Source organism: Cynocephalus volans, chromosome 9 (genome assembly GCF_027409185.1).
Source record: "Cynocephalus volans isolate mCynVol1 chromosome 9, mCynVol1.pri, whole genome shotgun sequence".
In the NCBI taxonomy this organism is placed as follows: Eukaryota; Metazoa; Chordata; class Mammalia; order Dermoptera; family Cynocephalidae; genus Cynocephalus; species Cynocephalus volans.
In genome coordinates, this window is record NC_084468.1 from 32,452,068 (window position 1) to 32,479,681 (window position 27,614).

Here is a 27,614-nt window from a genome sequence, read left to right on the forward strand (position 1 = left end):
TGCAAACATCGTGAGGGCAATGACCATGCCTCTCTCATTTTGTATCCTCTGAGCCTAGCATACCTGGTATGTCAAAGGCTTTTGATAAACGTGCAGGGAGTGAATGAATATATGACTATGCTAAGGAAAGCAAGCAGGATGATGAATGTGAGAGGTGACAGCAGAGGTGGGAGAAGGAAGGGAATGGATGAGACAAAAGAGATAAAAGGAGAGATGCAGAGCAAGAGAAATGTAGAGAAACAGTGTGTGGGAGAAGAGAGTCTTTGCGGGAGTCGCCATCACAGCAATTTCTTTTGAATTAAGCCGGCCCCTCCCCTCTCAAACTCCTTTCTCTGAGACACAGTAGAATCCATTAGGCGTGTCTGTAGAGGGGAGGTGTGCGGGAGAATTAAGGGATGGGTTTTATGTGGTTTCTGGCCCAGGAGCCTTGCTATATACACTTGACTTGAGGTAATATTCTCTGTTCATTTATAAATTAATAGGTATCCCATTGAATTTAATGTTGCTTGTTTTCTCTCCGATTCAAGAAATGGCTCCAACCCATTAGCTCTTTGTTACTTCAAAAAAAAAACCAACAAAAACAAAACGGTGAGGCTTGAAGCCGATGCTGCCTTTTTTTCTGGTATCTCAGGAATAAGTGAGACTCGAAGTGTCGCAATTTGAAATGTCTCTTTCTCTCTTACGTATACTATGTCAGCCATCTGAGCCAGCTGATGGGACTTAGTGAGTGAGTTCCAAGGATGTCAGAGAAGGCAGAAGGGGAGGGACAGGCAGGAGAGGAAGGAAGGGTGGAAGAGGTCCCTTCCTACTTGGCTTCTGGAGCAGAAAACACTGTGTCCACCCTGGGGAAATTTCTCTAATGAGAGATAGTCAAAACCCAGAAGCATCCCACCCAAACTAACGATGCAAATTATTTTCCTGTAATACTTGGGACAGCAGCTGTATTTTCCTGCTGCCCTAAGAAGGAGTGAGTCGCTGTTCTTTTCATAGGCAGTGGTACTGAGTGTGCAACTGCCTGCAGTGGAGGCGGGGAGCACATGCTGAAATAAGAGTGCCCGAGGACGGCCAGCCTGTGTGCAATGCCTCCGTGGAAGGGGTGGAGAAGAGCTCATCTTCATTCGAGGAAAATGAGGCACACAGTATGCCCAGATCCTTTATGCTCTGCTTTTCCTAGAAACCCATGCTTGGACCTGACATTTTTTCTGCCTAAGAGGAACAAGACCCTGGATAAAGAATGGATACCTGGTCCTTCCATCATGGCCTGGGGTAATCTCTACCCCACTGTATCTTCAGGGCTCACCTCAATGATAGTGTTCAGAGAAGCCTCCCCTATCCTTCCTGATTATGTCAGTCATTTTATTTTTTTCAGGGCTGTATCTTACTTCTGCAGATTCTCACTGTTCTTTGTGGCCCTTGTCACAGATGCAATTTCCTATTTACTCATTTAATTGTTTGACCAGTTTGTCTGACTACAGTTCCATTGTGGGTGGGACTTTTCTGTTTCTGGGCACCATTCAATCCCCAGCACCTAGGACAGTGCCTGGCAGCTGGAAGGAGCTCAGTGAGTATTTGTTAGAAGAATGAAAACAAAACTTTAGGAGAGGACTTAATATTATGGTATTAAGTGTGATTAAAAGTATTTAAAACTTTAATTAATAAATTTAGACAACACGTCTTTGAGAATTGCCAAAGTCTCTCTATTCACTTACAGCAAATATGGATGATTCTTCTGAGTGAGGTTCATGGGACAGGAGCTCTTTCTATTTCTAAGAGGAAAAAAGATGGATATGTACTCTCCTTACTCCCCTTGGTTCTTATATTGGTCTTTAGCATTCTTCAGGACACAAGCTACAGCAAGCTTTCATTCTCTAGATTAAAGCTGTAAATTCAGCATTTAAACTTTCTGTTGTGTGACAGTCAAGCCCGAGTACACACAAAATCCAGAAAGGGCTAGGAAGTGCTTTTTTATTATTATTGGTCATGAATATTCATGAGATACGAAGATGATTGTCACTCCTCGTGCCCATGATGTGAGGGCCAGATTCATCCTGGCAGCATACCCATTACCACAAATAGCACTTGTGTCCCATGTCCCCCACCCAATTACCCCAACCTCCCTCTCCCTCCCCCTTTCTCACCCAATCCACTTTGTAGCCCAAGAAATGTTCTCTCCCTCGGCAAGTCCAATGCACTACTGTGGTCTTTCCTTCCTTCTTTCTCTCTTAGATCCCACATATGAGTGAGTGTATGTGGTATTTATTCCTCTGAGCTTTGCTTATTTCACTCAACATAAGTTTCTCCAGGCTCATCCATGTTGTTGCAAATGGGCGTATTTCATTCTTTTTTATGGCAGAGTAGTATTCCATGGTGTACATATACCACAGTTTCCTTATCCAATCATCCATCAGTGGACATTTAGGTTGGTTCCATGTCTTGGCTATTGTAAACAGAGCTGCAATGAACATGGGAGTGCAGATATCCCTTTGACATGATGATTTGCAAGGAAGTGCTTTTACAAGATTTTATATAATGACTCTTTAGCATCATGCATAACATCTAATATCACCCTGTGGAGATTTGTGTGTTTCAAAGTTGCCCTTTGGTCCTTTGGCCCAAGGAAGTGGTTTTCCTAGATACATGTGTAGGATGCTAGTATAATCATCCATTCATTCATTCAACAAAAATCCCCTGTAGGAGTACTATAGTTTAGTGGGAATAAACAAAAAAGTAAGCAAATAAGTTAATGAAATGTATAGCTTAACATAGGCTGAAAAGTGCATTATAGAAAAATAAAGCAGGGAAACAATAAAAAGGGTCTCAGAGGGAGCAGCAGAGTTGCAAATTTAAATAGTCATCGGGGAAGATCTTTTTGAGAAGGTTACATTTAAACAAAGACTCTAAGAATGTGAGAGAACAAGTCATAATCTTGTTTTAGGGGAGTTTGTCCCAGGCAGAAGAATTACAAGTGCAAATGAGCTGAGGCATAAACATGCCTTGTGTGTTTGAGGAACAGCAGGAGGCTGGGATGGCTGGATCAGAGGGATTGAGAAGTTGTAGGAGGTGAGGTGAAGACTGATCATGCCTTGGAGGTCATTGCAAGGACTTTGCTGCTTGTGCTAAGTGAAATGAAGAGCCACGAAGGGTTTTAAACAGAGGAGTGACAGGATCTGATTTTTGTTATCACTGTGTTGAGAATTGACAGTAGAAGCAAGAGTAAAAGCAGCGAGACCAGTTAATGAGCCATTGCAGTAAACCAAGCAAGAGATGACGGTGGCTTAGAGGTAGAGGTGGTGGAGAATGGGTTAGAATTATAGAAATACCCTTAGCCTGTGGTTCTCATAGGATTTTTTTTTGCTTCCCTGTATTGCTAGCCTTTTCACTTCTTCATCTGACTTTTCTAAGCCAAAGCATTTATTCCTACATTTGTACTTCCTATGTCATCAGTGAAAATAGTCAATACTTATTATATAAGAAACTACAGTGCTATAAGAAACAAGTAACCCACCCACAAAATATAAGTAAATCCTGGATTTCTTGACATATAAAGAGAAGTATTTATTGAATAGTTATGATCTCAGGTCCCTGCAGGTGCTCTATACATAATGTGTTGAGAAGGAGAAGAAAATTCTCAAAAGGTAAATTAGTGGTTGATTTCATACATTGGGTATGCAATGAATGGCTGTTGCTTTTACTCCTCTTTTAAATGTGCCAGTGAGGGAGGAAAAAATAAAATAAAATAAAGCAATTTCTTTGTGCTACTTGTCCTTTTTAGGGTCTTATTTTTTTTAGTGACAATGAAACTCAAACCATAAAAATTTACATAATGCTTTCTGTTTATAACACTGAGTATGCTATTTATTACTAGAAAATCCTCAATAATTTCATCCCTATTTCATATATAAAATGTGATCTTAGAGAGTTGCATTACATATCTTTAATTTTAAGAATTGACTGGCAATAGAGGGAGATAGGGAGATAAATTTTAGATCTGAATTGAACCTACATAGCTAATGCTTACCCTCAATCCTTGTATCTTGTGTATGAATCATTTCATATAAATAATTGTGCACCTGGTAGGGAGTATAATGCCTTTCAATGGAAAAAAGGAGAAATTTCCTAAGTGGTATTCCACTGGTACCAAAGTAGTGACATTCTTCTTGATAGTACTCTAGTGGTATGGAAGCAAAAGCTTGCCAAGTGTTATTCCAGTGATCTGGAAACTCTAATTTACCTAATTTGCTATTTAGATCACATTTTAATGATGCAAAATAATTTGTAATTTTTTTTCTAACTGGAGTGAAACTCTTTTTATAAGGCAACCCCTGGCTAGTCATTCCTTTTTTAGGAATTAGTTTTGTTCAAGTAGCCAGGTTGCCTCTCAAGTAAAGGGATCTATTCCTATACCTCCCATAATCTGGAGTTGTTCTATTTCTAGATTTAACTGTGCTTTAGAGATTCACCAAAATGACCTCTAGCAGTCACTATAGGGAGAAAGATAGTGGTGTCTTTTACATCTCTCCCTGAACTCTTCTTTCACTGGGCAAAATGTAAGATTTTCCATGAGAGAGAACACTGGGCAAGCAAGATTTTCCATGAGAGAGAACACTGGGCAGTTAACTTTACAACAGTTTACAGGAGCAGAAGAAAGTTTCAACTAGATATGAAAACTTTGTCTTGACATTTCTTTTAAAAATTTAACTTGGGGGCCGAGCCCGTGGCGCACTTGGTAGAGTGCGGCGCTGGGAGCGCTTCGACGCTCCCGCCGCGGGTTCGGATCCTATATAGGACTGGCCGGTGCACTCACTGGCTGAGTGCCGGTCACGAAAAGGACAAAAAAAAAAAAAAAAAAAATTAACTTGGCTGTTTTTTGGCCTACAAACTCAAAATAATGAAAGAATCTTGCTTTTTTTCTTACCAGTTGCTATTATTGCTATCTTTTATTGAACACATTCTATGTGCCAGGCTCTGGGGAAATCATTTTATCCATATTACCTAATTTTATACCCAGAGCAATCCTAGGAAGTTTCATTTCTCCTGTTTTAAAGATAAGGAAGTTAAGTCTCCAAGAAGCTCAGAGATGTGAAAGAACTGGATAAATATTACAATATAGATAAATAATAGAGGCTGGACTTGAATTTAGATCTTTATGTCCAAAATGTATTATCATAACTGCTACACTATAGCTTTCTATAAATTTTACAAAGGGTACTGCAGGCATATATTGCCTTAGGAAAGATGCAATGTCTAGTTTATTGTTGCAATAACAAGGAAAAATATGCTGATTGTTATGTTATGGTTAAAACCCCCATGAGTGAAAGGTTATGTTCACAAAAGCTCTAGAATTGTCAGTGAGGAGTAAAGAAGACTTTTACAATATCATTGTTTTAGGAGAATCTACCAGGTTTTCTTAGAAATTCCATAATACAAATCCATTAACTATTCCACTTGGAAGTTCTAGAACAGCACTGTTCATTTCTGCAATTGTGGAAATGTTTTATACCTGCACTGTTTAATGAGGTAGCCACTAGACATACGTGGCTATTGAGCATTTTAAATGTAGTTAGAGTGACTGAGGAGTTTAGTTTTTAATACTATATAATGTTAATTAATTTTTACTTAACTTAAATAGCCACATGTTATAAGAGAGTGCAGTTCTAGAATGTCTATTTTGAGGTCATAATAGTGTACAATAGTGATATGAATAGTTAAGAGATAGTAAAAAGATAATTCTTGAAGGGTGAAAATAATTTTCTAAATACTTAAATACCTAATAGTTTCTTGTTACAGCAAAATGGAAGAGAAAAGAAAATGAAGGAAGCAGCCAGAGCATCTGGCTCAATTACAGATGAGAAATCTTTTTCAGATGAGTAATCTATGGTCTCAGCCAGTTGCTGCTTTGTCAGGTTATGTTTTGACAAAACACACACAAAAAGCTTAAATTGTATTTAACAAATGAAACAATCATTTGAATTTTTAAAAATTAAGACAAAGTGATGTGTCTTAATAGTAACAAATGCATTTTACTTCTATTTAGGCAATGGGAAGGACTATGAAAAAGACTACAAACTTATTTTTCACTTGCAAAGAAAACCCAGGCTGGAACTCCAAATCAAAGAGGTGGATGAATTTGGAAACTATAGCTGTCCCCATTATAAGGGCACCATTGTAGTTTATAAAGTACCTAAAGAAAAGGTAGTTCCCAACTTGGATCAATCTCCTATATTTAATGAAAACCATTATCAGTTGCCAATTTGCAAGTTACCATTGAGATTGCCAAAGGTGAGTTATTTTATTTTCCTAATTACCATATTTTGTTAATTCTTTATAATTCTCTATCACAATCAGTTCTGCAGGCATATGGATGCATAAGGTTAAAAGAAGAGGCAAGAATGAAGTTGATAAGGAAAGAGTAGGTAGGCCCAATTTTACAGTGCTGTAACACATATCAGGATTTCTATTTCTTTTTCTTCTTATCGGCTTTTCTAATAAGAGCAATTCAAGTTGATCTGGTCCTCATAGTATGTCATTAATGACTATGAAAATAACATTATTCATTTCCTGTAACTGCACCTGATTAGCTGAGAAATCATTTATGAAAACATAGAATACGTTTCAGAGCATATTACTTTAGGGAAAAATCATGGTGAACAGGAAAATGACATAAAAATATCTTCACTGAGACCTACCAAATCCTGCATGTTTGATTCATGAGTTAATTACTCTTATCAAAAATTCTTACTCTTATCAGAAAGTAGAATTGAGTTACTCCTCCAAACATGTCAAAGGCACAAATACATTTTATTGCTATATATACAATTTATTTCAGTGATCCAGAACTTAGTACATCTAAACTATATTCTTAATAAGAAGTATAACTGAAAATTTCATTTTATCACCTCTGTGAAAGAACAAACTTCTTTTTCTTTAATTATTTTTCCGTCTTTTTACTTTTTGTATTATGAATAGTAGAAATGTATTTTCCATGGGATTAGATTTTGTACTGATTTTAAATAAATCAATAAAGTAAGTGACTAACTTAACCAATATTAATTAAACTTCTGAAATAGGCAATGTGCTATGCTAGCCATCGTGATCAATACAGACCAATAGAAGATAATAAATGGCCTAAATCTGCATTGTCTTGAGTGGTAGCCACATGTGGATACTGGGGTTGGGTGGTTAGCTCAGTTGGTTAGAGCATGATGTTATAACATCAAGGTCAAGCATTCAGATCCCTTTACAGGCCAGCTGCAAAAACAAAATAAAACAAAACAATACAATAACATGTGCATACTGAGCTCTTGAAATATGCCTAGTCTGAATTGAGATACACACTGGATTTCAAAGACTCAGTGCAGACAGTAGCAGGATACAAAATCAACACTCAAAAATCAGTAGCATTTCTTTTCTCCAATAGTGAACATGCAGAAAGAGAAATCAAGAAATTCTGCCCATTTACAATAGCCACCAAAAAAATAAAATACTTAGGAATTGAGTTAACCAAGGAGGTGAAAAATCTCTATAATGAGAACTACAAAACACTGCTGAGAGAAATTAGAGAGGATACAAGAAGATGGAAAGATATCCCATGCTCTTGGATTGGAAGAATCAACATAGTGAAAATGTCCATACTACCCAAAGTGATATACAAATTCAATGCAATCCCCATCAAAATTCCAAAGACATTTTTCTCAGAAATGGAAAAAACTATCCAGACATTTATATGGAACAATAAAAGACCACGCATAGCCAAAGCAATGCTGAGCAAAAAAAATAAAGCTGGAGGCATAACACTACCTGACTTTAAGCTATACTACAAAGCTATAATAACCAAAACAGTATGGTACTGGCATAAAAACAGACACACTGACCAATGGAATAGAATAGAGAATCCAGAAATCAACCCACACACTTACTGTCAGCTGATCTTTGACAAAGGCATCAAGCCTATTCAGTGGCGAAGGGACTGCCTCTTCAGCAAATGGTGCTGGGACAACTGGATATCCATATGCAGGAGAATGAAACTTGATCCATACCTCTCGCCGTATACTAAAATCAACTCAAAATGGATTAAGGATTTAAATATACACCCTGAAACAATAAAACTTCTTAAAGAAAACATAGGAGAAACACTTCAGGAAATAGGACTGGGCACAGACTTCATGAATACAACCCCAAAAGCACGGGCAACCAAAGGAAAAATAAACAAATGGGATTATATCAAACTAAAAAGCTTCTGCACAGCAAAAGAAACAATTAAAAGAGTTAAAAGACAACCAACAGAGTGGGAGAAAATATTTGCAAAATATACATCTGACAAAGGATTAATATCCAGAATATATAAGGAACTCAAAGAACTGTACAAGAAGAAAACAAGCAACCCAATTAAAAAATGGGCAAAAGAGCTAAGTAGGCATTTCTCTAAGGAAGATATCCAAATGGCCAACAGACATATGAAAAAATGCTCAACATCACTCAGCATCCGGGAAATGCAAATCAAAACCACATTGAGATACCATCTAACCCCAGTTAGGATGGCTAAAATCCAAAAGACTCTGAATGATAAATGCTGGCGAGGTTGCGGAGAAAAAGGAACTCTCATACATTGTTGGTGGGACTGCAAAATGGTGCAGCCTCTATGGAAAATGGTATGGAGGTTCCTCAAACAATTGCAGATAGATCTACCATACGACCCAGCTATCCCACTGTTGGGAATATACCCAGAAGAATGGAAATCATCAAGTCGAAGGTATACCTGTTTCCCAATGTTCATCGCAGCCCTCTTTACAATAGCCAAGAGTTGGAACCAGCCCAAATGCCCATCATCGGATGAGTGGATACGGAAAATGTGGTACATCTACACAATGGAATACTACTCAGCTATAAAAACGAATGAAATACTGCCATTTGCAACAACATGGATGGACCTTGAGAGAATTATATTAAGTGAAACAAGTCAGGCACAGAAAGAGAAATACCACATGTTCTCACTTATTGGTGGGAGCTAAAAATTAATATATAAATTCACACACACACACACACACAGACACACACACACACGCACGCACACAAACCGGGGGGGGGGGGGGAAGAAGATATAACAACCACAATTATTTGAAGTTGATATGACAAGCAAACAGAAAGGACATTGTTGGGGGGGAGGGGGGGAGGGAGAAGGGAGGGAGGTTTTGGTGATGGGGAGCAATAATCAGCCACAATGTATATCGACAAAATAAAATTAAAAAAAAAAAAAAAAAAAAAAGAAAAGACTCAGTGCAGAAAATATACAAACTACCTCATTAATAATTTATTTATATTGATTACATTGCAAATTTGTAATGTTTGGGTTATATCAAATTAAATAAAATGTATTATTAAAATTAACGTCACCTTTTTAAAAAAATTTTTTTAATGTGGCTACTAGAATATGTTAAATTATGTATATGTGTCTCAATTATATTTCTACGGGCTAGTACTTCTTTAAATAAATTTATAATCCAGTGGAGTATGCAAAACAGGTACATGAAATTACCTTATAAGATAGTAACTGATTAATAGTCTAAACAATGTACTAATTGTTGTTTAGAGGAGGAAAATGGCTTTTCTAGAAGTTAAAACCAGTAGAAACTTTGTGGTGATTATGGCATTTTATCTGAGCTTTGTAAGTTGGTAGGAATTCGGCCACTGGAAATGAAGAGAAAAAGCAAGTTACAGTTACAGTGAGGAAATGAAATGCATTGAGCGGGGTGGTAGGCCTATCTCAGCAGGAATTCACAGCCTGTATAACAACTATTGTAATAATTTCTAATATACCAAAGTCTTTCAAGTGCTCTACATGCATTGCATCATTAAATGCTCAAAAATCCTATTAGGCATTAGCATTGTTCTCATTTTATAGGAAACTGGTGATTGATCCTTTACATCTCTGCTTAAGTGTGGCCTCTGCCAGGAAGCCTTCTTGACTCCCCTTCATACCAAGTTAGGTGCTCCTGGTATGTAGAGCCAAAACATTCTGCACTTTCCCTATCTCTGTAGTTACCATATTTCTTTATAATCATTTGTTTATTTCCTTGCCAATAGACAAGTGCTTCTCAACCTTGTTGTGGCTGTTATTGCCCTCCTACGGAGTCTTTTTAAACATTTTTCCTAATCATCTCTCTCCATGAAATGTTATTAACCCAGATATACTGTGTGTCTGTTTATGTACTGCACGTATATCTGTGTTTTATATGTGAAAAGAGTAAGCTTTTTCGTTTCAACCAAAAACAAATTTTTCCTCATTGATAGTGATATCACCCCAGTTGAGAATATAGGCATTAGATTGTACAGGTGAATATACTGTCCTGCTCAACTTTGTATTGCCAGTGCCAGGAAGATAGTAAGTGCTTGATAAATATCTGTGAATGACCAGATGAATGAGATAATTTTTGCAAAGCTTAAAATTGCCCAGCCTTGAAATTGATAATATTGAAACTATGTTGGCACGTTTAAAAATAAAAAAATTTAAATGCCTGCTGCCTTTCATAGATGAGTCTACCACCAATATGCCATCTGTCCTTTCTTTTTCTCCGAGATAAATTTGTATAGGGCTTTCTAGATTTACTCTCGTAGCCCTTTCTCGTGCCCAAAGTCTTCACAAGTAAGTTTGACAGGGTAGAGAAAGAATCTGTGGCTGTGGAAACTTTTTTTCCTTTTTTAAAGCTAGCATGCCTAAATGGGAATTGAAACCATGACCTTTATTCTGGAGAACAGACTTCTTCCATAAAGCTCAGAATTTAAAAAAACCCACCTCGGTTAAGCATTATGAAAATGTGCTACTTTTCAAGGAAATGAAAGTAGCCTTATCATAGTAGCTTGGCATTAATGAACATGACATTATGCATACATTTATACATGTAGCATGAATTAGGTGAAGGTATTTGTCAAAATTAAAAGTGCTTTACACACAAAGGACAAGCAGTAAATATTTATATGTATTTATATGCATAGACATAGACACACATTCATACACACATAATTCCAAGATGTGATTTGTAGTATGTCTGAGTCCCAAAGATATGAAGACATATCACTTTTTACTTCATCCTTGTGAGGATCTCTGTGCCTTTTATTTTTCAGCCTCCATATTTCATTCATTCATATATTATTCATTCAGCAAACACTTACTATATTACAAGGGCCCAACATGCAATGATGTTCCTGTATGTACGGCCTTATCCTTACCTTGCTTCTCTGTAGTCTGGTTTCAACTCAGAGGGCAGAGTTGTCCTTTAAACCGTTAGTCAAATCATCCCATGTCTCTGCTCCAAGCCCTCCATGCTCTTGGTTTCACTCAGAGTAAAAGGATCTATATGCACTTGGCCCCCACTGACTCTAGGATCTTCTCTCCTCTCCTCTCTTCTTCACTTTTTCAGCTCTAACCATGATGATGTTCTTGCTGTTCCTGTAACATGTTATGCATACTTCTGCTTTAGGTCTTTGTGTTAGTGATTTACTCCTGCCTGGAATGTTCTTCTATCAGATACCTGCATGCCTAACACCCTTAACATCTTTCAGTTCTTTTCTCAAATTCCACCTTCTCTTGGAGGTCTACCCTGATTCTATTAAATATGGCAATCTGCTTCTACCCCCACAAACTGACACTCCTGTTCGTCCTTAACCTGCCCTGGCTTTTTCTTTCCTTTAAAGCATTGCTGCCTTCTAATATGTATTTCCTCACTTATTATGTTTATCATAGGAACACCTTCTACCCCACCACTAGGATATAACCTCTGTGAAGGTGGGGAACTTTGTGTTTCATTCACTGCCAAATCGCAGGTACCTAGAACATTGCCTGTTGTATGTGAGATGCTCAATAAATGTTTGTTGAATGAATGAGTGAATTCATAAGTAGAGCTTGCATATTAAATACCAAAAGTGTGAGGAGGAAAGTGGGAAGTGCCAAGGAAGGAAAAAAATTAGCGTCGGAGGATGGACAGAATTGGTGGTGTGCACTTGCAGGTGGGGTGGCCAGGGAAGACCTAACTGTGGAGGTGAATTCTGGGCTGAGGAGCAACCAGTGACCAGAAGCCCATCTGCTTATAGGCCAGGAGAGCATAAAAGTGAAGGAAACGGGAAGTACCAAGACTCTGTGATGGGCATGAGCTTCACATCAAGGACTAGAAGGAAAGCCATCATGGCTAGTGCACACATGAGGGCTACAGGAAGGTGAGGTCTGAAAGATGGGGATACTTCATTTTCAATACAATCTCTTGAAAATGGTGACATAAACAGTATATATGAAAATATATGGTTAAAAAGAACAATGATTTGCCTCTAAATCTTTCCTACATTGTGCCTGAGATTTTCTCCTTCTACAAAGTGATCAAGTAAATTCAGTTCATACTATGGGTATTTGTACTTTGGCAGAAACAAGGCAAGTTTCAAAAAACTCTCAATGATTTTTTAAGTGGAAGGAAGTGAGAGAATGTTTTGTGTGTGTGCATGTGCTTCTGAAATCATGCCAGATAGGTGACTGTCTGCTATTTGTTTATTTGCACCAGCTTGGGTTGTGACTGCTGTTTACTCTTCCCACCTGCTTGGAGGTTTTGCTTGGAGGTTTTGCTTTGAAGGAAAGAAAAGCTGCAGATCTGATGGGTGTAGTCTGTCTACTCGAGGCTGAAGTTTCTCAGTAACACCTAACCTACATACTAACATAAGCCATCTGTTGACCCAAGATTCGCTTAGCCTGAACTTCCTTTTTTGTTTTAAGCTGAACTTATGACATGTGATTTCTAGTAAATCATGATACTGCTTCAATACTTACTACTTGCTGCGGCAGAAGAAGCATGCGGATGCTAGTGTGGGACTCAGTTCATCAGAATCATCACTTTCTTACAACTTAGGACTCTCACTACCATTTCTCTGCCCTGCTAGGGATGATTTTTTCCCCCATATGATATTTTTTTCTAACAACACAAAATACGAAAGCAATCTTGACTAAATAAGTGAGAAAATTCAGAGCTATTGAAAATGTTTACATCCACAGGCACTTCAGTTCTACTTAATCCTTTTAGTTGCCATAACTTTAAAAAATTATATCAGTGTTCAAGAATAAAATGGAGCAGGGGCCGGCCCGTGGCTCACTTGGGAGAGCGTGGTGCTGACAGCAACAAGTCAAGGGTTAAGATCCCCTTACCGGACATCTTAAAAAAAAAAAAAAAAAAAAAAAAAAAAAAAAAAAAAAAAAAAGAATAAAATGGAACTTATTACCCTATTTCTAGCTATTAAGAAAGAAGATTAGAAAAAGCCATGCTTAAAAAAAAAAAATACCCTGTAAGAGAAATCAGGAGTGTTTTGGTTTGTTTTTGCTGCTGCTGTTTTTGTGGGAATAGTGAATTTAGGGTGATTTTTAAATTTTCTGTAACTTAGTTTCATGCTTTCTACACTACAGTTAATTTCAATCACATGTGTGTTGCTTCATGTCCAACCCCCTTTCAATTACAGAAGAAAGTCACGGGAATCTCCGTGAGTAGAGATCTTATGTTACTTTTCTTAACCTGGGAAAGTTTTTCCAAACCTCATTCTTGCCAGTGTCCCCATTCTGGCTTTCCTCACCCCTCCCTCCACACGCCCACATGCTCGCAGTCTCACGGGCCCACAAGCCATCAGAATGGCCTGCAAAGATACAGATGTGATCATGTCACGAAGAGAGATTTAGCAGAAAAATGAACAAAGCTGGTTTAGTCCGAAAGAGGATCCTGTATTCTTTTCTTGGAAAGTGCTTTGCCCACCAGTTTAATCAGCAGAATTTACGCTTCTTACCCTATGCCCATCGCCTTCCTCTTTATCTTCCCCTTCCCTTATTTTCTTGTATTCCCTTAGATTCTTCTCCCCTCTGCTCTTCTCCCCCATCTCTTCTCCTCCTCCTCCCCTTTCGCCCCTTCTCCTGCTCCCCCTACTCTCCCCACTTATCTCTCCCCCTCCTTCTTCCCACCACCCTCGTCCATAAAAGGGAAGGTCTTCTCTGCTAAGAGGGCAGCATAACTAAACCAGGAATTGAGCACTACATTGTCATACAGCTTTCAATAATTTTTATTTTATGAAGGAAGCAGGTATATTCTTGCTTGTTTGAGAAAATTTAATAGTTTAATAAATAATGGATGTGTTTGCATTTATTCCCTTCAAATTGTATCATTTAATAAGTAAAAAATAATGCTCCTTCATTTAAATGATTTTCTAGTTCATGAACTCCAGCTGTTTTTGTTTTTCTTTCTGGAGTTGTATTAGTCAACACGTCAATGAACAAAAACAAAGTAAGGGCCTAAAATATGAGATATTGTGTAGGGCCTAAAAATAATGATAATAGTAATACAGGTCAAAATTCTAGCTTTCCAGGAAATTACAGTGTAGTGCAGGAATAAAGCATAAACACTATGAAAGTTATAAAACAATGCAAGAGATAAGTAATAATCACCTACAACAATGCAGCAACATCTAAAGGCAGGAGCTGATCATTAATTGAAAATGAATGGCCAACATGGTTAGTGTGAGGGCATTTCAGAGAAGAGAGTGATTCCTGTGGGCTGAGTTGAGCTGGGGATGCTTCACAGAGCAAGATGGATGTAGAGAATGTTTAGGATCAGGAGAGAAGGAGAGAAAGAGACAATGACTTCCACACCAGAGGGATGGCACGAGCAGAAACCCTGAAGTGGCAAAGCACAGGTGTGGTTTCAGGAAGAACGATCATTACACCTGTGTGGCTTGAGTGGACAATTTGGAAAAGTCATATTGCAGATAAGTTGGGGGAAAGATTACTGAGGGATTTGAATGCCTTATCTAGGTCAATCAAATGTCTCTGTAATTGTTGTGAGTGGGACCTTCTGTCAAAACTCATCAAAATAATGAGAATGACTTTATGACATATACTTCACGGGCAAGGTAGAGAGTCACAGTAGAGACGCTTAGCATCTGAGTAATCAAATAAATCTCTCAATGACTGGTATTCTTGGAATGGGTATGGCCGTAATTGAGGATGGAGAAGTAGGTTGTCTAGTTAGTTTATAATTAAGTTTATCTTTTACAACATAAGCAGTGATAAGCCATTGGAAAATTTTAATCAAGAGGATGATATGATCTAATTTTGTGAGCAATATCACCTATAAGGATAAATTAGGAAGAGATGAGCATAGCAACAGTAAAACAAAGAACTAATAAAATAGTCCGTGGAAGAGATGGTGATGGCCTGATGCAAGATCATGCAGTCAGGATGGCAAGAAGGGAACAGAGTGGAGAAAGATTTAGGATTTGGGATCCACAGGACTTGGTGAGAGAGTGAATGTGTTCGGGGTTGAGAGGCAGAAAGACATTGGAAGGTAGAGAAAGTTGTGAAGGTGCTTCCTAGGTGACTCTCAGGACGCTAGTTTGAGCTATTGTCCTGTGACACAATGAAGTGTTTTATTGACTTTACTTTGGAAGTGTTATTAAAGCCGTGCTTTTTCTCTGGTCCCCCTAATATTGCCCTATTCAATAGATGATTGCAACTTTTTCCTTGGAGACCTATCATCAGCCCTCTTTTCTATTTTAAGCTATCTTCCACACAACCAACAAGGTGGTTTTTCTGAAAAACAAGTATGATTTTATCATTCTTCTGCTAAAACTTCTCCATTGGCAGTGAATGTCTATTGGCCAAAGTTCAAGCCAGTTACCTTGGCATATAAGGCCCTTCACGAACCCCTACAGCTTACTGCCACAACGTTTTCCTATTACATTTATCCAGCTAACATCTTTTGCTCCAGTTCCACTTAAGGTCTCATTTCTCTTACACGTTACAGTCATAACTGCCCCAGAGCCTCTTCCCACAGCTGTGCTTGTGACAGCATCAACTCCACACAGCTCTATTATCAGCTCTTTAGAGGAAGCCTTTAAAGTTCCCAGGCAGAATTAGGCACTGCACTGTGTTATAACCAAAGCACTTTGAATACATATTAACATGTAGTCTGTTATAATTTTATTTATGTAATAATAATGGTAATAATACAAATATCTGATGCTCATTATTTCCTGCTAGTAACTTGATAAAGCATTTACACATATTAATTCATTTACTGAAAAGTTGGGTGGTTGAAGAAACCGAGGCACAGAGAAGTTGTCCACGGGAAATAGCTAGAGAATGGCAAAGCTACTGTTTCAATCCAAGTGTATTTGATTCCAGTGGCAGCACTCTTTACCATTATATCTACTGTGTCCTTTTGTGACTGAGTTTCTCAGGGCTGGGAGCATAGCTCATTCAATCTCATAATCTCCTCTCCTAGGATGCATTCAGCAATGTTTTGTTGAACTATTTACTAAATACATGAATGCATTCTGGGTAAATTGATAAAGCAATCGAAGGTGGAGCCTTAAGAGCTGACAAAAGCATTACCTGTTTCCCTCCCAGCTAACAGTTACATGTAGCGGGAGCCTTTCATGCCTTGACTAATGTGGGAATTACACACACTGTGGCAAGACCTGGCAGGAGGATGTTTGTGGCTCTCCAGACCTTTCCTGGCAACATTCATATCACTCTTTCTGTTTGTTATAAGGCAAAAACCCCAAACCAAAACAAAACAACAAAAAACACAAGAAATTTAAAAATAATATATGAGGATATTCTAGAAAAAATTATGCTCAGAGTTAAATAGGCACCTTAACAGGTTTTCTTTTTTTTTTTTTTTTTTTTTTTTTAAATTTTATTTTGTCGATATACATTGTAGCTGATTATTGCTCCCCATCACCAAAACCTCCCTCCCTTCTCCCTCCCCCCCTCCCCCCCAACAATGTCCTTTCTGTTTGCTTGTTGTATCAACTTCAAATAATTGTGGTTGTTATATCTTCTTCCCCCCCCCCCGGTTTGTGTGTGTGTGTGTGTGAATTTATATATTAATTTTTAGCTCCCACCAATAAGTGAGAACATGTGGAATTTCTCTTTCTGTGTCTGACTTGTTTCACTTAATATAATTCTCTCAAGGTCCATCCATGTTGTTGCAAATGGCAGTATTTCATTCGTTTTTATAGCTGAGTAGTATTCCATTGTGTAGATGTACCACATTTTCCGTATCCACTCATCTGATGATGGGCATTTGGGCTGGTTCCAACTCTTGGCTATTGTAAAGAGTGCTGCGATGAACATTGGGGAACAGGTATACCTTCGACTTGATGATTTCCATTCCTCTGGGTATATTCCCAACAGTGGGATGGCTGGGTCGTATGGTAGATCTATTTGCAATTGTTTAAGGAACCTCCATACCATTTTCCATAGAGGCTGCACCATTTTGCAGTCCCACCAACAATGTATGAGAGTTCCTTTTTCTCCGCAGCCTCGCCAGCATTTATCGTTCATAGTCTTTTGGATTTTAGCCATCCTAACTGGGGTTAGATGGTATCTCAATGTGGTTTTGATTTGCATTTCCCGGATGCTGAGTGATGTTGAGCATTTTTTCATATGTCTGTTGGCCATTTGGATATCTTCCTTAGAGAAATGCCTACTTAGCTCTTTTGCCCATTTTTTAATTGGGTTACTTGTTTTCTTCTTGTAAAGTTGTTTGAGTTCCTTATATATTCTGGATATTAATCCTTTGTCAGATGTATATTTTGCAAATATTTTCTCCCACTCTGTTGGTTGTCTTTTAACTCTTTTAATTGTTTCTTTTGCTGTGCAGAAGCTTTTTAGTTTGATATAATCCCATTTGTTTATTTTTCCTTTGGTTGCCCGTGCTTTTGGGGTCGTATTCATGAAGTCTGTGCCCAGTCCTATTTCCTGAAGTGTTTCTCCTATGTATTCTTTAAGAAGTTTTATTGTCTCAGGGTGTATATTTAAATCCTTAATCCATTTTGAGTTGATTTTAGTATACGGTGAGAGGTATGGATCTAGTTTCATTCTCCTGCATATCGATATCCAGTTATCCCAGCACCACTTGCTGAAGAGGCAGTCCCTTCCCCAGTGAATAGGCTTGGTGCCTTTGTCAAAGATCAGATGGAAGTAAGTGTGTGGGTTGATTTCTGGATTCTCTATTCTATTCCATTGGTCAGTGTGTCTGTTTTTATGCCAGTACCATACTGTTTTGGTTATTATAGCTTTGTAGTATAGCTTAAAGTCAGGTAGTGTTATGCCTCCAGCTTTATTTTTTTTGCTGAGCATTGCTTTGGCTATTCGTGGTCTTTTATTGTTCCATATAAATGTCTGAATAGTTTTTTCCATTTCTGAGAAAAATGTCTTTGGAATTTTGATGGGGATTGCATTGAATTTGTATATCACTTTGGGTAGTATGGACATTTTCACTATGTTGATTCTTCCAATCCAAGAGCATGGAATATCTTTCCATCTTCTTGTATCCTCTCTAATTTCTCTCAGCAGTGGTTTGTAGTTCTCATTATAGAGATTTTTCACCTCCTTGGTTAACTCTATTCCTAAGTATTTTATTTTTTTGGTGGCTATTGTAAATGGGCAAGCTTTCTTGATTTCTCCTTCTGCATGTTCACTATTGGAGAAAAGAAATGCTACTGATTTTTGTGTGTTGATTTTGTATCCTGCTACTGTGCTGAAATCATTTATCAATTCCAACAGTTTTTTTGTAGAGGTTTTAGGCTGTTCGATATATAGGATCATGTCATCTGCAAACAGGGACAGTTTGACTTCATCTTTTCCAATCTGGATGCCCTTTATTTCCTTCTCTTCTCTGATTGCTCTGGCTAGTACTTCCAACACTATGTTGAATAGGAGTGGTGAGAGTGGGCATCCTTGTCTAGTGCCTGTTCTTAAAGGAAAAGCTTTCAGCTTTTCCCCATTCAGGATGATATTGGCAGTGGGTTTGTCATATATGGCTTTAATTATGTTGAGATACTTTCCCTCTATACCTAACTTATAGAGGGTCTTTGTCATGAATGAGTGCTGAACTTTATCAAATGCTTTTTCAGCATCTATAGAGATGATCATATGGTCCTTGTGTTTGAGTTTATTAATATGGTGTATCACATTTATTGATTTGCGTATGTTGAACCAACCTTGCATCCCTGGGATGAATCCCACTTGATCGTGATGAATAATTTTTCGTATGTGTTGCTGTATTCTGTTTGCTAGTATTTTAGTGAGGATTTTTGCATCTATATTCATCAAGGATATCGGCCTGTAGTTTTCTTTTTTGGTTATATCTTTACCTGGTTTTGGTATCAGGATGATGTTTGCTTCATAGAATGAGTTTGGGAGATTTGCGTCCGTTTCAATCTTTTGGAATAGTTTGTAAAGAATTGGTGTCAATTCCTCTTTGAATGTTTGGTAAAATTCTGCTGTGAATCCATCTGGTCCTGGGCTTTTCTTTGTTGGGAGCCTTCTGATAACAGCTTCAATCTCCTTTATTGTTATTGGTCTGTTCAAATTTTCTACGTCTTCACGGTTCAGTTTTGGGAGCTTGTGTGTGTCCAGAAATTTATCCATTTCCTCCAGATTTTCAAATTTCTTGGCGTATAGTTGTTTATAGTAGTCTCGAATGATTCCTTGTATTTCAGATGAATCAGTTGTAATATCGCCTTTTTCATTTCTAATTTTTGTTATTTGAGTCTTCTCTCTTCTTTTTTTTGTTAGCCATGCTAATGGTTTGTCAATTTTATTTATCTTTTCAAAAAACCAACTTTTTGATTCGTTGATCTTTTGAATTGTTTTTTGGTTTTCAATTTCATTCAGTTCTGCTCTGATCTTAATGATTTCTTTCCGTCTGCTAACTTTAGGATTGGATTGTTCTTGTTTTTCTAGTTCTTTAAGGTGAAGTGTTAGGTTGTTCACTTGCCATCTTTCCATTCTTCTGAAGTGAGCATTTAATGCAATAAATTTTCCCCTCAATACTGCTTTTGCAGTATCCCACAGGTTTTGGTATGATGTATCATTGTTTTCATTAGTTTCAATAAACTTTTTGATTTCCTGCTTGATTTCTTCTTGGACCCATATGTCATTAAGTAGAATGCTGTTTAATTTCCATGTGTTTGTATAGTTTCCAGAGTTTTGTTTGTTATTAATTTCTAGTTTTAATCCATTGTGGTCTGAGAAGATACATGGGATAATTCCAATTTTTTTGAATTTATTGAGACTTGATTTGTGACCTAATATGTCATCTATCCTGGAGAATGATCCATGTGCTGCTGAGAAGAATGAATATTCTGAGGTTGTTGGGTGGAATGTTCTGTAGATATCTGCCAATTCCAATTGGTCTAGAGTCTTGTTTAGATCTTGTGTTTCTCTACTGATTCTTTGCCTAGATGATCTGTCTAATATTGACAGTGGAGTGTTCAGGTCCCCTGCTATTATGGTATTAGTGTCTATTTCCTTCTTTAGGTCTAATAGAGTTTGTTTTATAAATCTGGCTGATCCAACATTGGGTGCGTACATATTTATGATTGTTATGTCTTCTTGATGGATCAGTCCTTTTATCATTAAGTAGTGTCCCTCATTGTCTCTTTTTATGGTTTTTAGTTTAAAGTCTATTTTGTCAGATATAAGAATAGCCACTCCAGCTCATTTTTCTTTTCTGTTTGCATGGTAAATCTTTTTCCATCCTTTCACTCTTAGTCTGTGTGAATCTTTATGGGTGAGGTGGGTCTCTTGTAGGCAGCATATAGTTGGGTCCTGCTTTTTGATCCAGCCAGCCAGTCTGTGTCTTTTAATTGGGGAATTTAAGCCTTTAACATTAAGAGTTGTTATTGAAAGGTGTTGATTTATTCCTAGCATTTTATTGGTTGTTTGGTTGTCTTAGGTGTCTTTTGTTCCTTGCTTTCTGATTTACTGTTTGGTTTCTTTGTTTGTTGGTTCCTTAGGTTGTAGATAGTGTTTTTGTTAGCTTGTTTTCTCTTCATGAATGCCATTTTTATTGCACTAGCGGGTTTAGATTTTTCTTAGGTTTTTATGGCAGTGGTAGTTATTTTTCAGGAACCAAACCCAGTACTCCCTTGAGGATTTCTTGTAAGGGTGGTCTTGTGGTAGTGAACTCCCGCAGTTTTTGTTTGTCTGAGAAATATACTATTTGCCCCTCATTTCGGAAGGATAGCCTTGCAGGGTAGAGTATTCTTGGCTGGCAATCTTTGTCTTTTAGTATTTTGAATATATCATCCCATTCCTTTCTAGCTTTTAGGGTTTGTGATGAAAAGTCTGATGTTAACCTGATTGGGGCTCCCTTATAGGTGATTTGACGCTTCTCTCTTGCAGCTTTTAAGATTCTCTCTTTGTCTCTGAGTTTTGCCAATTTGACTATGACATGTCTTGGAGAAGGCCTTTTTGGGTTGAATACGTTTGGAGATCGTTGAGCTTCCTGGATCTGAAGATCTGTGATTTTTCCTATACCTGGGAAGTTTTCTGCCACTATTTTGTTGAATATGTTTTCAATGGAATCTCCATTTTCCTCCCCTTCTGGAATACCCATGACTCGGATATTTGAGCGCTTGAGGTTGTCTGATATCTCTCTCAGATTTTCTTCCATGTCCTTGATTCTTTTTTCTTTCTTTTTGTCTGCTTGTGTTATTTCAAACAGCCCATCTTCAAGTTCAGAGGTTCTCTCTTCAACTTCGACAAGCCTGCTGGTTAAACTCTCCGTTGTGTTTTTTATTTCGCTGAATAACTTCTTCAGTTCAGCAAGTTCTGCTACATTTTTTTTCAGGACATTGATTTCCTTGTATATTTCCTCTTTCAGATCCTGTATACTTTTCCTCATTTCATCATGATGTCTAGCTGAGTTTTCTTGTATCTCATTCAGTTTCCTTAGAATTATCACTCGAAATTCCTTGTCAGTTATTTCAAGGGCTTCTTGTTCTATAGGATCTAGAGTATGAGATTTATTAACTTTTGGTGGTGTACTTTCTTGATTTTTTGTATTTCTGGGGTCTTTTTTTTGGTGTTTATTCATTGTGGCAGGGGGTTTCACAGTCCACCGGTTTGAGACTAATGACTAACTAGGATGTTGCTGTGGTTGCCAATTTGGTATGGCTCCCGCCGTGACTGCTCAGTTGGCCTCTAGTGTCTTGTGTGTGTGGTTGCCTCGGGTCTTGGGCTTCTCCGGGGATCCACCTTTCTGGTCAGCTTGTACTCTGCTGGGCTGGTGGATCACGTACCACAGGGTGTGTGATCTCTGTTGAGCTTTCACCTTCTGTACAGGACTTCTCCCGGTTCCGTGTGCTCTGGCCCAGGCTGTTAGATCGTGCAGTGGCGACCCCACCGGGTGTGTGGTTTCTGTCGAGTCTCCGCCTCCCTGGCCGCACGTCTCCCCCCTCTGTGCACACTGTGCTGGGCTGGGGCGTGTCTTCTGCACCCCTCGTCTATCAGCTGGGCCTTCAAGACCCTGCTCAGCACCGCCTCACCCAGGAAGTCTACCAGGTTTCTGCTAGGCACAGACGACCGGTCTCTCTGGGTGCCTTTGTAGCACTGTGTAGATCTTTCTCGGGTCTTGTTCACCTTTGTATCCCCCCGGTATAAACCGAGTCTAGTGCCCGCCTGCAGCCTGCTCTCCGGCAGGTTCAAGCGGACCTGGGAACTCTCCTACCACACTATTCCCAACCAGAAATTCGTTAGGCTTTTTTCCAAACTGGTGGTCGCAGAGATGGTATCTGCCTCCCAGTAACAGAAAGTTTACCGGGGCCGGAGTCCAGGGTGTGGTGGGGTGACAGTCGGCCCGCCCGTACTTCCTAGCCCTCCCAACACTGGTCGGGACGCCCCACACCCCCAGCCCCGCCAGAGAACCGCGGAGGGAGTGGGAGAGGAGGCCGGCCCGCAGGGTCCGGAAAGCCCCGCGCCAGGCCAAGCAAATGGGCTCAGTGATGGCCGAGCAGGGCGGAGCTGCCCGCACCTGGGAAAATGGAGGCAGCACCGGGGCAGTGAGTGGCCTGGTGGTGCAGGCGGAAGCCGCGTGGGCATCCACCCCCCGAACAGAGCTGTGCCAGGGATCACTCACAGTGCTGTGCCAGGTCGGGCGCTCGCTCTGTCTCTGGTTTGTTGCCTTCCGTGTTCTCGGCGCTGCCGCCTCGGGCTGTTCAGTCGCGGCGCCGCTCGGGCACTCCCAGGAATCTTCTTTAATGCCGGCCTGAAACCTCGAATCCTGAATAGGGCAGCTGGCCGCCTTCAGTGCGGCCCCAGCCTCCGGGATCCTGGCTGCATCCACAGCAGCCCTGGCGCCGTGTTCCCTGTTTCAAGACTCGCTTTTGCAGCTAAGAAACAGTTCTTTTCCTGCTCCACACTTCAAAGCTGTTGCCTGTAAATGAGGCAGCCTCTCCTGCCGGGGGCAAAGTGGCGTTGAGCCCCCACGACCGGTCAGCAGCAGCAGTCCTCCCTTAAGAGATGGCCAGAGGAAGGTCCACAAGTTTCCCGGCTGCCTGAGGCCCAGTGGCCACCTTTTCCACCTCAGCTACTCCGCACCAGCCGCCGCAGCCGCCGCCATCTTGAAAACTCCTTAACAGGTTTTCTGGATTGACAAAACCTGCTGGGATTAATCTAAAAGTGGAACAGTAAAGAGGAAGTTAAAATTAATGCAAGTTCTAACAATGTTGTGTATCTGTCTTTGATCTGTTGAGCTGCTTTAAAAATTAATAGCCACTCCTGCAGGGCTGCATTTATGGGTCAAAGTCATCTATTTTTGCCGGAAGTACTTGGAATATTAAGCAAAGTTTTAAGCATATCAACATTACTTAACATATACGGAGTGTTTGCCAAATGCCGGGTGTGTTTGAAGTGCTTTATATGAGTATATATATGTCATTTAATCCCCACTGTGATCTCATCTGGTATATCTTCTGCTTTGCCCATTTGATAGATTAAAAAAATGAAACTAGAGACATTAATTTAGAAATCAGCTTGATCTATTCCAGACTTTTTGACAACTTTTCTTTACTGCATCTATATATATTCCATATGTATTTTCTGAGTTTTCCAGATCGTTGCTTATTTTGTATCAGCAGCCATCCCTGGATACCCCTATTTTCTATTCATTTCACCTCCTTAGATCCTTTGGGGTTTCTTGAATTGATCCTTCTGGTTACCAGGGGCCTAAAGCTGTCACCTTTTGTGACTGAATTCTTTAAAACTGAGAGATATTTAATACCTTGCTCTTAACTCAACCATAATCAGACTGAAGCCTTAACAAGAGTGATTTCATAAGAAGCAAGCAATTGAAAAAATAATGAAAAAACAAGATGAAAAGGTGGTTTCACAACAACCACAATAATACGTTGAACTTTCAGAAGGCGAGAACAGAACTATGGTTACTAAAGGTGGGAAAGGGGGCGGGTGAGGGGGCTTAGGGAGAAAGTGGGTAATGGAAACAAAGAACAATTACATTTTGTAATGATGAACATGCTAATAATACCGATTTGATCATCATATATTGTACACAAATACTGACAGTCAACTGTCTTTCCCATAAATATGAATGATGAATTGTTTCCATAAAAAAATTAAAAATTTGAAAACTCATGCAAATAAGATTTAGAGAGAGAATTTAATATTTAGTTTGCATATTAAAATTGGTTAATCTGGTTTTTCTCTTTATTTTTGAGTTAATATTTGTGACATATCTTCTTATAAAATAATTTCTGCTATATATACAAAATTGTGACAAGTAACATTTTGCTTACATTTTAAACTATTGTTATGAATTGATGATTCATTTTCCTTGCTAAAAAAAAGTTGGTTTCATAAAAATATACATAGATTTGAAACAAAAAATTTGAGCTAAATAAAGATATAGGCTTGCATTGCTTCCAGGATTGCTAACAGCCTGATATCATTCCGAAACCTAATTTCTAGATTTATCTTCAAGCAAAACCACTCTAGGTCAGCTCTTCTTGTTCTAAAACATGTTCTTATTTTGTTCCACAGTAATCTTACTTCTCTGTGGGTTTATGCTGGTCTCTAGACCTCTCTACATAGAGGCATTTCCTTTTATTGTGAGGGGAAGCACTTCTGCCTAGACCTTCATGAAGTGCTATACTGACTGCAATTATAAGAATGTCCATGATGACAACAGGATACTTGCTGATGCTGCCGCCTTTTAAGTCATTTATTTCAAAAACCTTTTGTGTGTTTATGCATGTGGAAATACTTAAATGCACACAAAAGTAGAGAAAACATATAATTAACCTGCATGGACTTATCTCCCATCATTTTCTGCCACGCTTGTTTCATCCAATACCCTTGTGGCTTTTGCTGCTATTGAAATGTTTTAAAGCAACTCATAGATATATCACTTACTTGTAAATACTTCAGAATGCTTCTCTAAGAGGTAAGGACTTAAAAAAAAAATAAAACATGATCAAAAACAGGGTCCATACTGCATGTCCTCACTCATAAATGGGAGCTAAGAGAGAAAGAAGGGAGGAAAGAAAGACCACAGTGGTGTGTTGGACTTGCAGAGAGAGCGAGCATACCCAGGGTTGTGGAGTGGTGGGGTGGGGAGGGGGGAAAGTGGGGAAGGGAAGGGAGGTTGGGGATTAATTGGGTAGGGGACATGGAGAATAATCGCAATTTGTGGTGATGGGGCCATGCTGATAGTATTGATCTGGCCATCACATCTTGGGCATAAGTGGTGATAGTCAGCTTTGTACCCTGTGAATATGCATAACCAATAACATTAAAAGCAAAGAAACAAACAAAAAATCCCAGGATCTAAATAAGGTCCACACATTGCATTGGTTTGTATGGCTCTGCCACCATTTGTTAAATTCTTGATGTAGGCCACATTTTTTTACAGATGTTATCTTACCCACCCTCATAGCACACTGCAGAGGGAGGAACCATCATCTCTGTCTCCCAGTTAGAGAGTATAGTGAGAGTGTTTAAATGGCTTGCCTCAGCTTGCATGACTGCATAGGACAGATGCCATATAAGGACCCAGACTTCAAAGTCATTTCTCTTTTATGCTTTATCATCTCCTCCTGTTCCTTGGGAAGGCCAGATCGTTGCTTACTTTATGTCCACCACTTTTACCATTATGTCATGTTGCCTCTTATATCCTTTGTCTTTTCCCAGTGTTTGGCAAATCTAGATCTTTCAAAGAGCCAGTTGGGAAGAGTGGTTATACCTTTTGCTGAAATCAAGCTTCAGAATAGAGCTGCTGAAGCCTTGGATGGTGGTTTCCTTTTTTACCTGGAATTTTCCAGCTCCTGAATCAGAAGCAGGCTTCCTCAATCATCCTGGTTTTGAATGCTTAGCTCTTAGCTTACCTTCAGAGCAGAGATGACACCAATCCCTTAAACAGGAGGTCTTAGCTTATGAGTTCATGTCCCTTACTTTTTGTTGATGACTCATCACTCAGATGCCCTTAAAATGTTATGTCTATAACATTTATGAAAGACAAAAATACTTCCCATACATGTTTACACTGAAAGATAGGATTCCTGGCCAATAAAAGGAGATGCTTGGTTATATTTTTTTTCCTACATTTTGGAATTGCGGATGCTTTATTTACTTATCTATCTATCTATCTATCTATCTATCTATCTATCTATCTATCTATCTATCTATCTTTTTTAGGTGAATACATTTACTAGCCTTAATTAAAATTCATTTACATGGTGAGATAATTTTTCTCTTTTTAATTCTTTCTTTGATCTTCAGAGTAGATCTCAGGTTGGTGTTGACATGTTTTCACAAATTCCTAAAACTTGCAAAGCTTGCTTTTTAACAAACAGAGAATAGCTCTCAGGTTCAGAGATCTTGGCTGGCAACAGAATTTAATAACACTGTTTTGTTTTAATTGTATTTATTTTTAAGGTTTTCTTCTATTTATACAAATGGGATTGTTTTTCTATTTATGATTAAAATATAAGGGTTTCTTTTAAAAATGTATTTATGTAGGCAACAAATAGTAAGTAATTTTTAAAGAAAAAGTATGAGGTAATAACTGGTAATACTCTGTGTACTTATTACATTATTTTATATTGCCAAGTTTATGTATTATAAGTTTTTAGAGTAATTTCTGGTACATGATAATTAGTAAAAAATAGTAGTTGATATTATTATCTGGAGGCAGTATTAGCTCAGTTGGTTCGAGCATGGTGCTAATAACACCAAGGTCCAGGGTTTGAGCCCTGTATTGGTCAGTTGCCAAAAACAAACAAAAAAACCCCAAAGTTAGGCCTTTAGAGAGACCTGGGTTTCAAGACTAGTTTTGCCATATTTTAGCCATGTTACTGTGGAGAAGTTACATCTGTGAAATGGGGATGATAATATTTCAAATCATTGTTATGGGTTTGGAATTAAAAAATATGGTCACATATACATTTTCACTTGACACTGATATAAGCTCTTATTTTGTTAAACCCATAAGTACAGCACAAAGTTTTCATGCTAGAATTAATTTTTGTATCAGATTACTTCTTTGATCAATACTACATCTAGCTTGTTTACAATGTAAAACTATTAAGAATTCTATATGAGCTAAATACATTATAAAGATTGAGAATACACAGTTTACTTTTGTGATGTAATAAGTGAACTTAAGCGATGGTAACTACTATTTAGTTGAAGAGGCCTGTGTCAAATAAATACAGAGAGGAGTAAGCAGTGAAATCCAGTATCTACTTATGATACCTGCAATGTTTCTGCTAAAAACCCATGCTAAAGATACACA

At 38.6% G+C, this 27,614-nt stretch overlaps 1 protein-coding gene across 1 annotated transcript in view; it reads left to right on the forward strand.

Moving 5' to 3' along the window:
• Positions 1–27,614, forward strand: part of DTHD1 (death domain containing 1) — a 62,649-nt gene that overhangs the window by 23,678 nt on the left and 11,357 nt on the right. Inside the window, exon 8 of the mRNA XM_063108817.1 lies at positions 6,035–6,279. Coding sequence (XP_062964887.1) covers positions 6,035–6,279 — 245 coding nt within the window. The remainder of the gene's footprint in view (positions 1–6,034; positions 6,280–27,614) is intronic.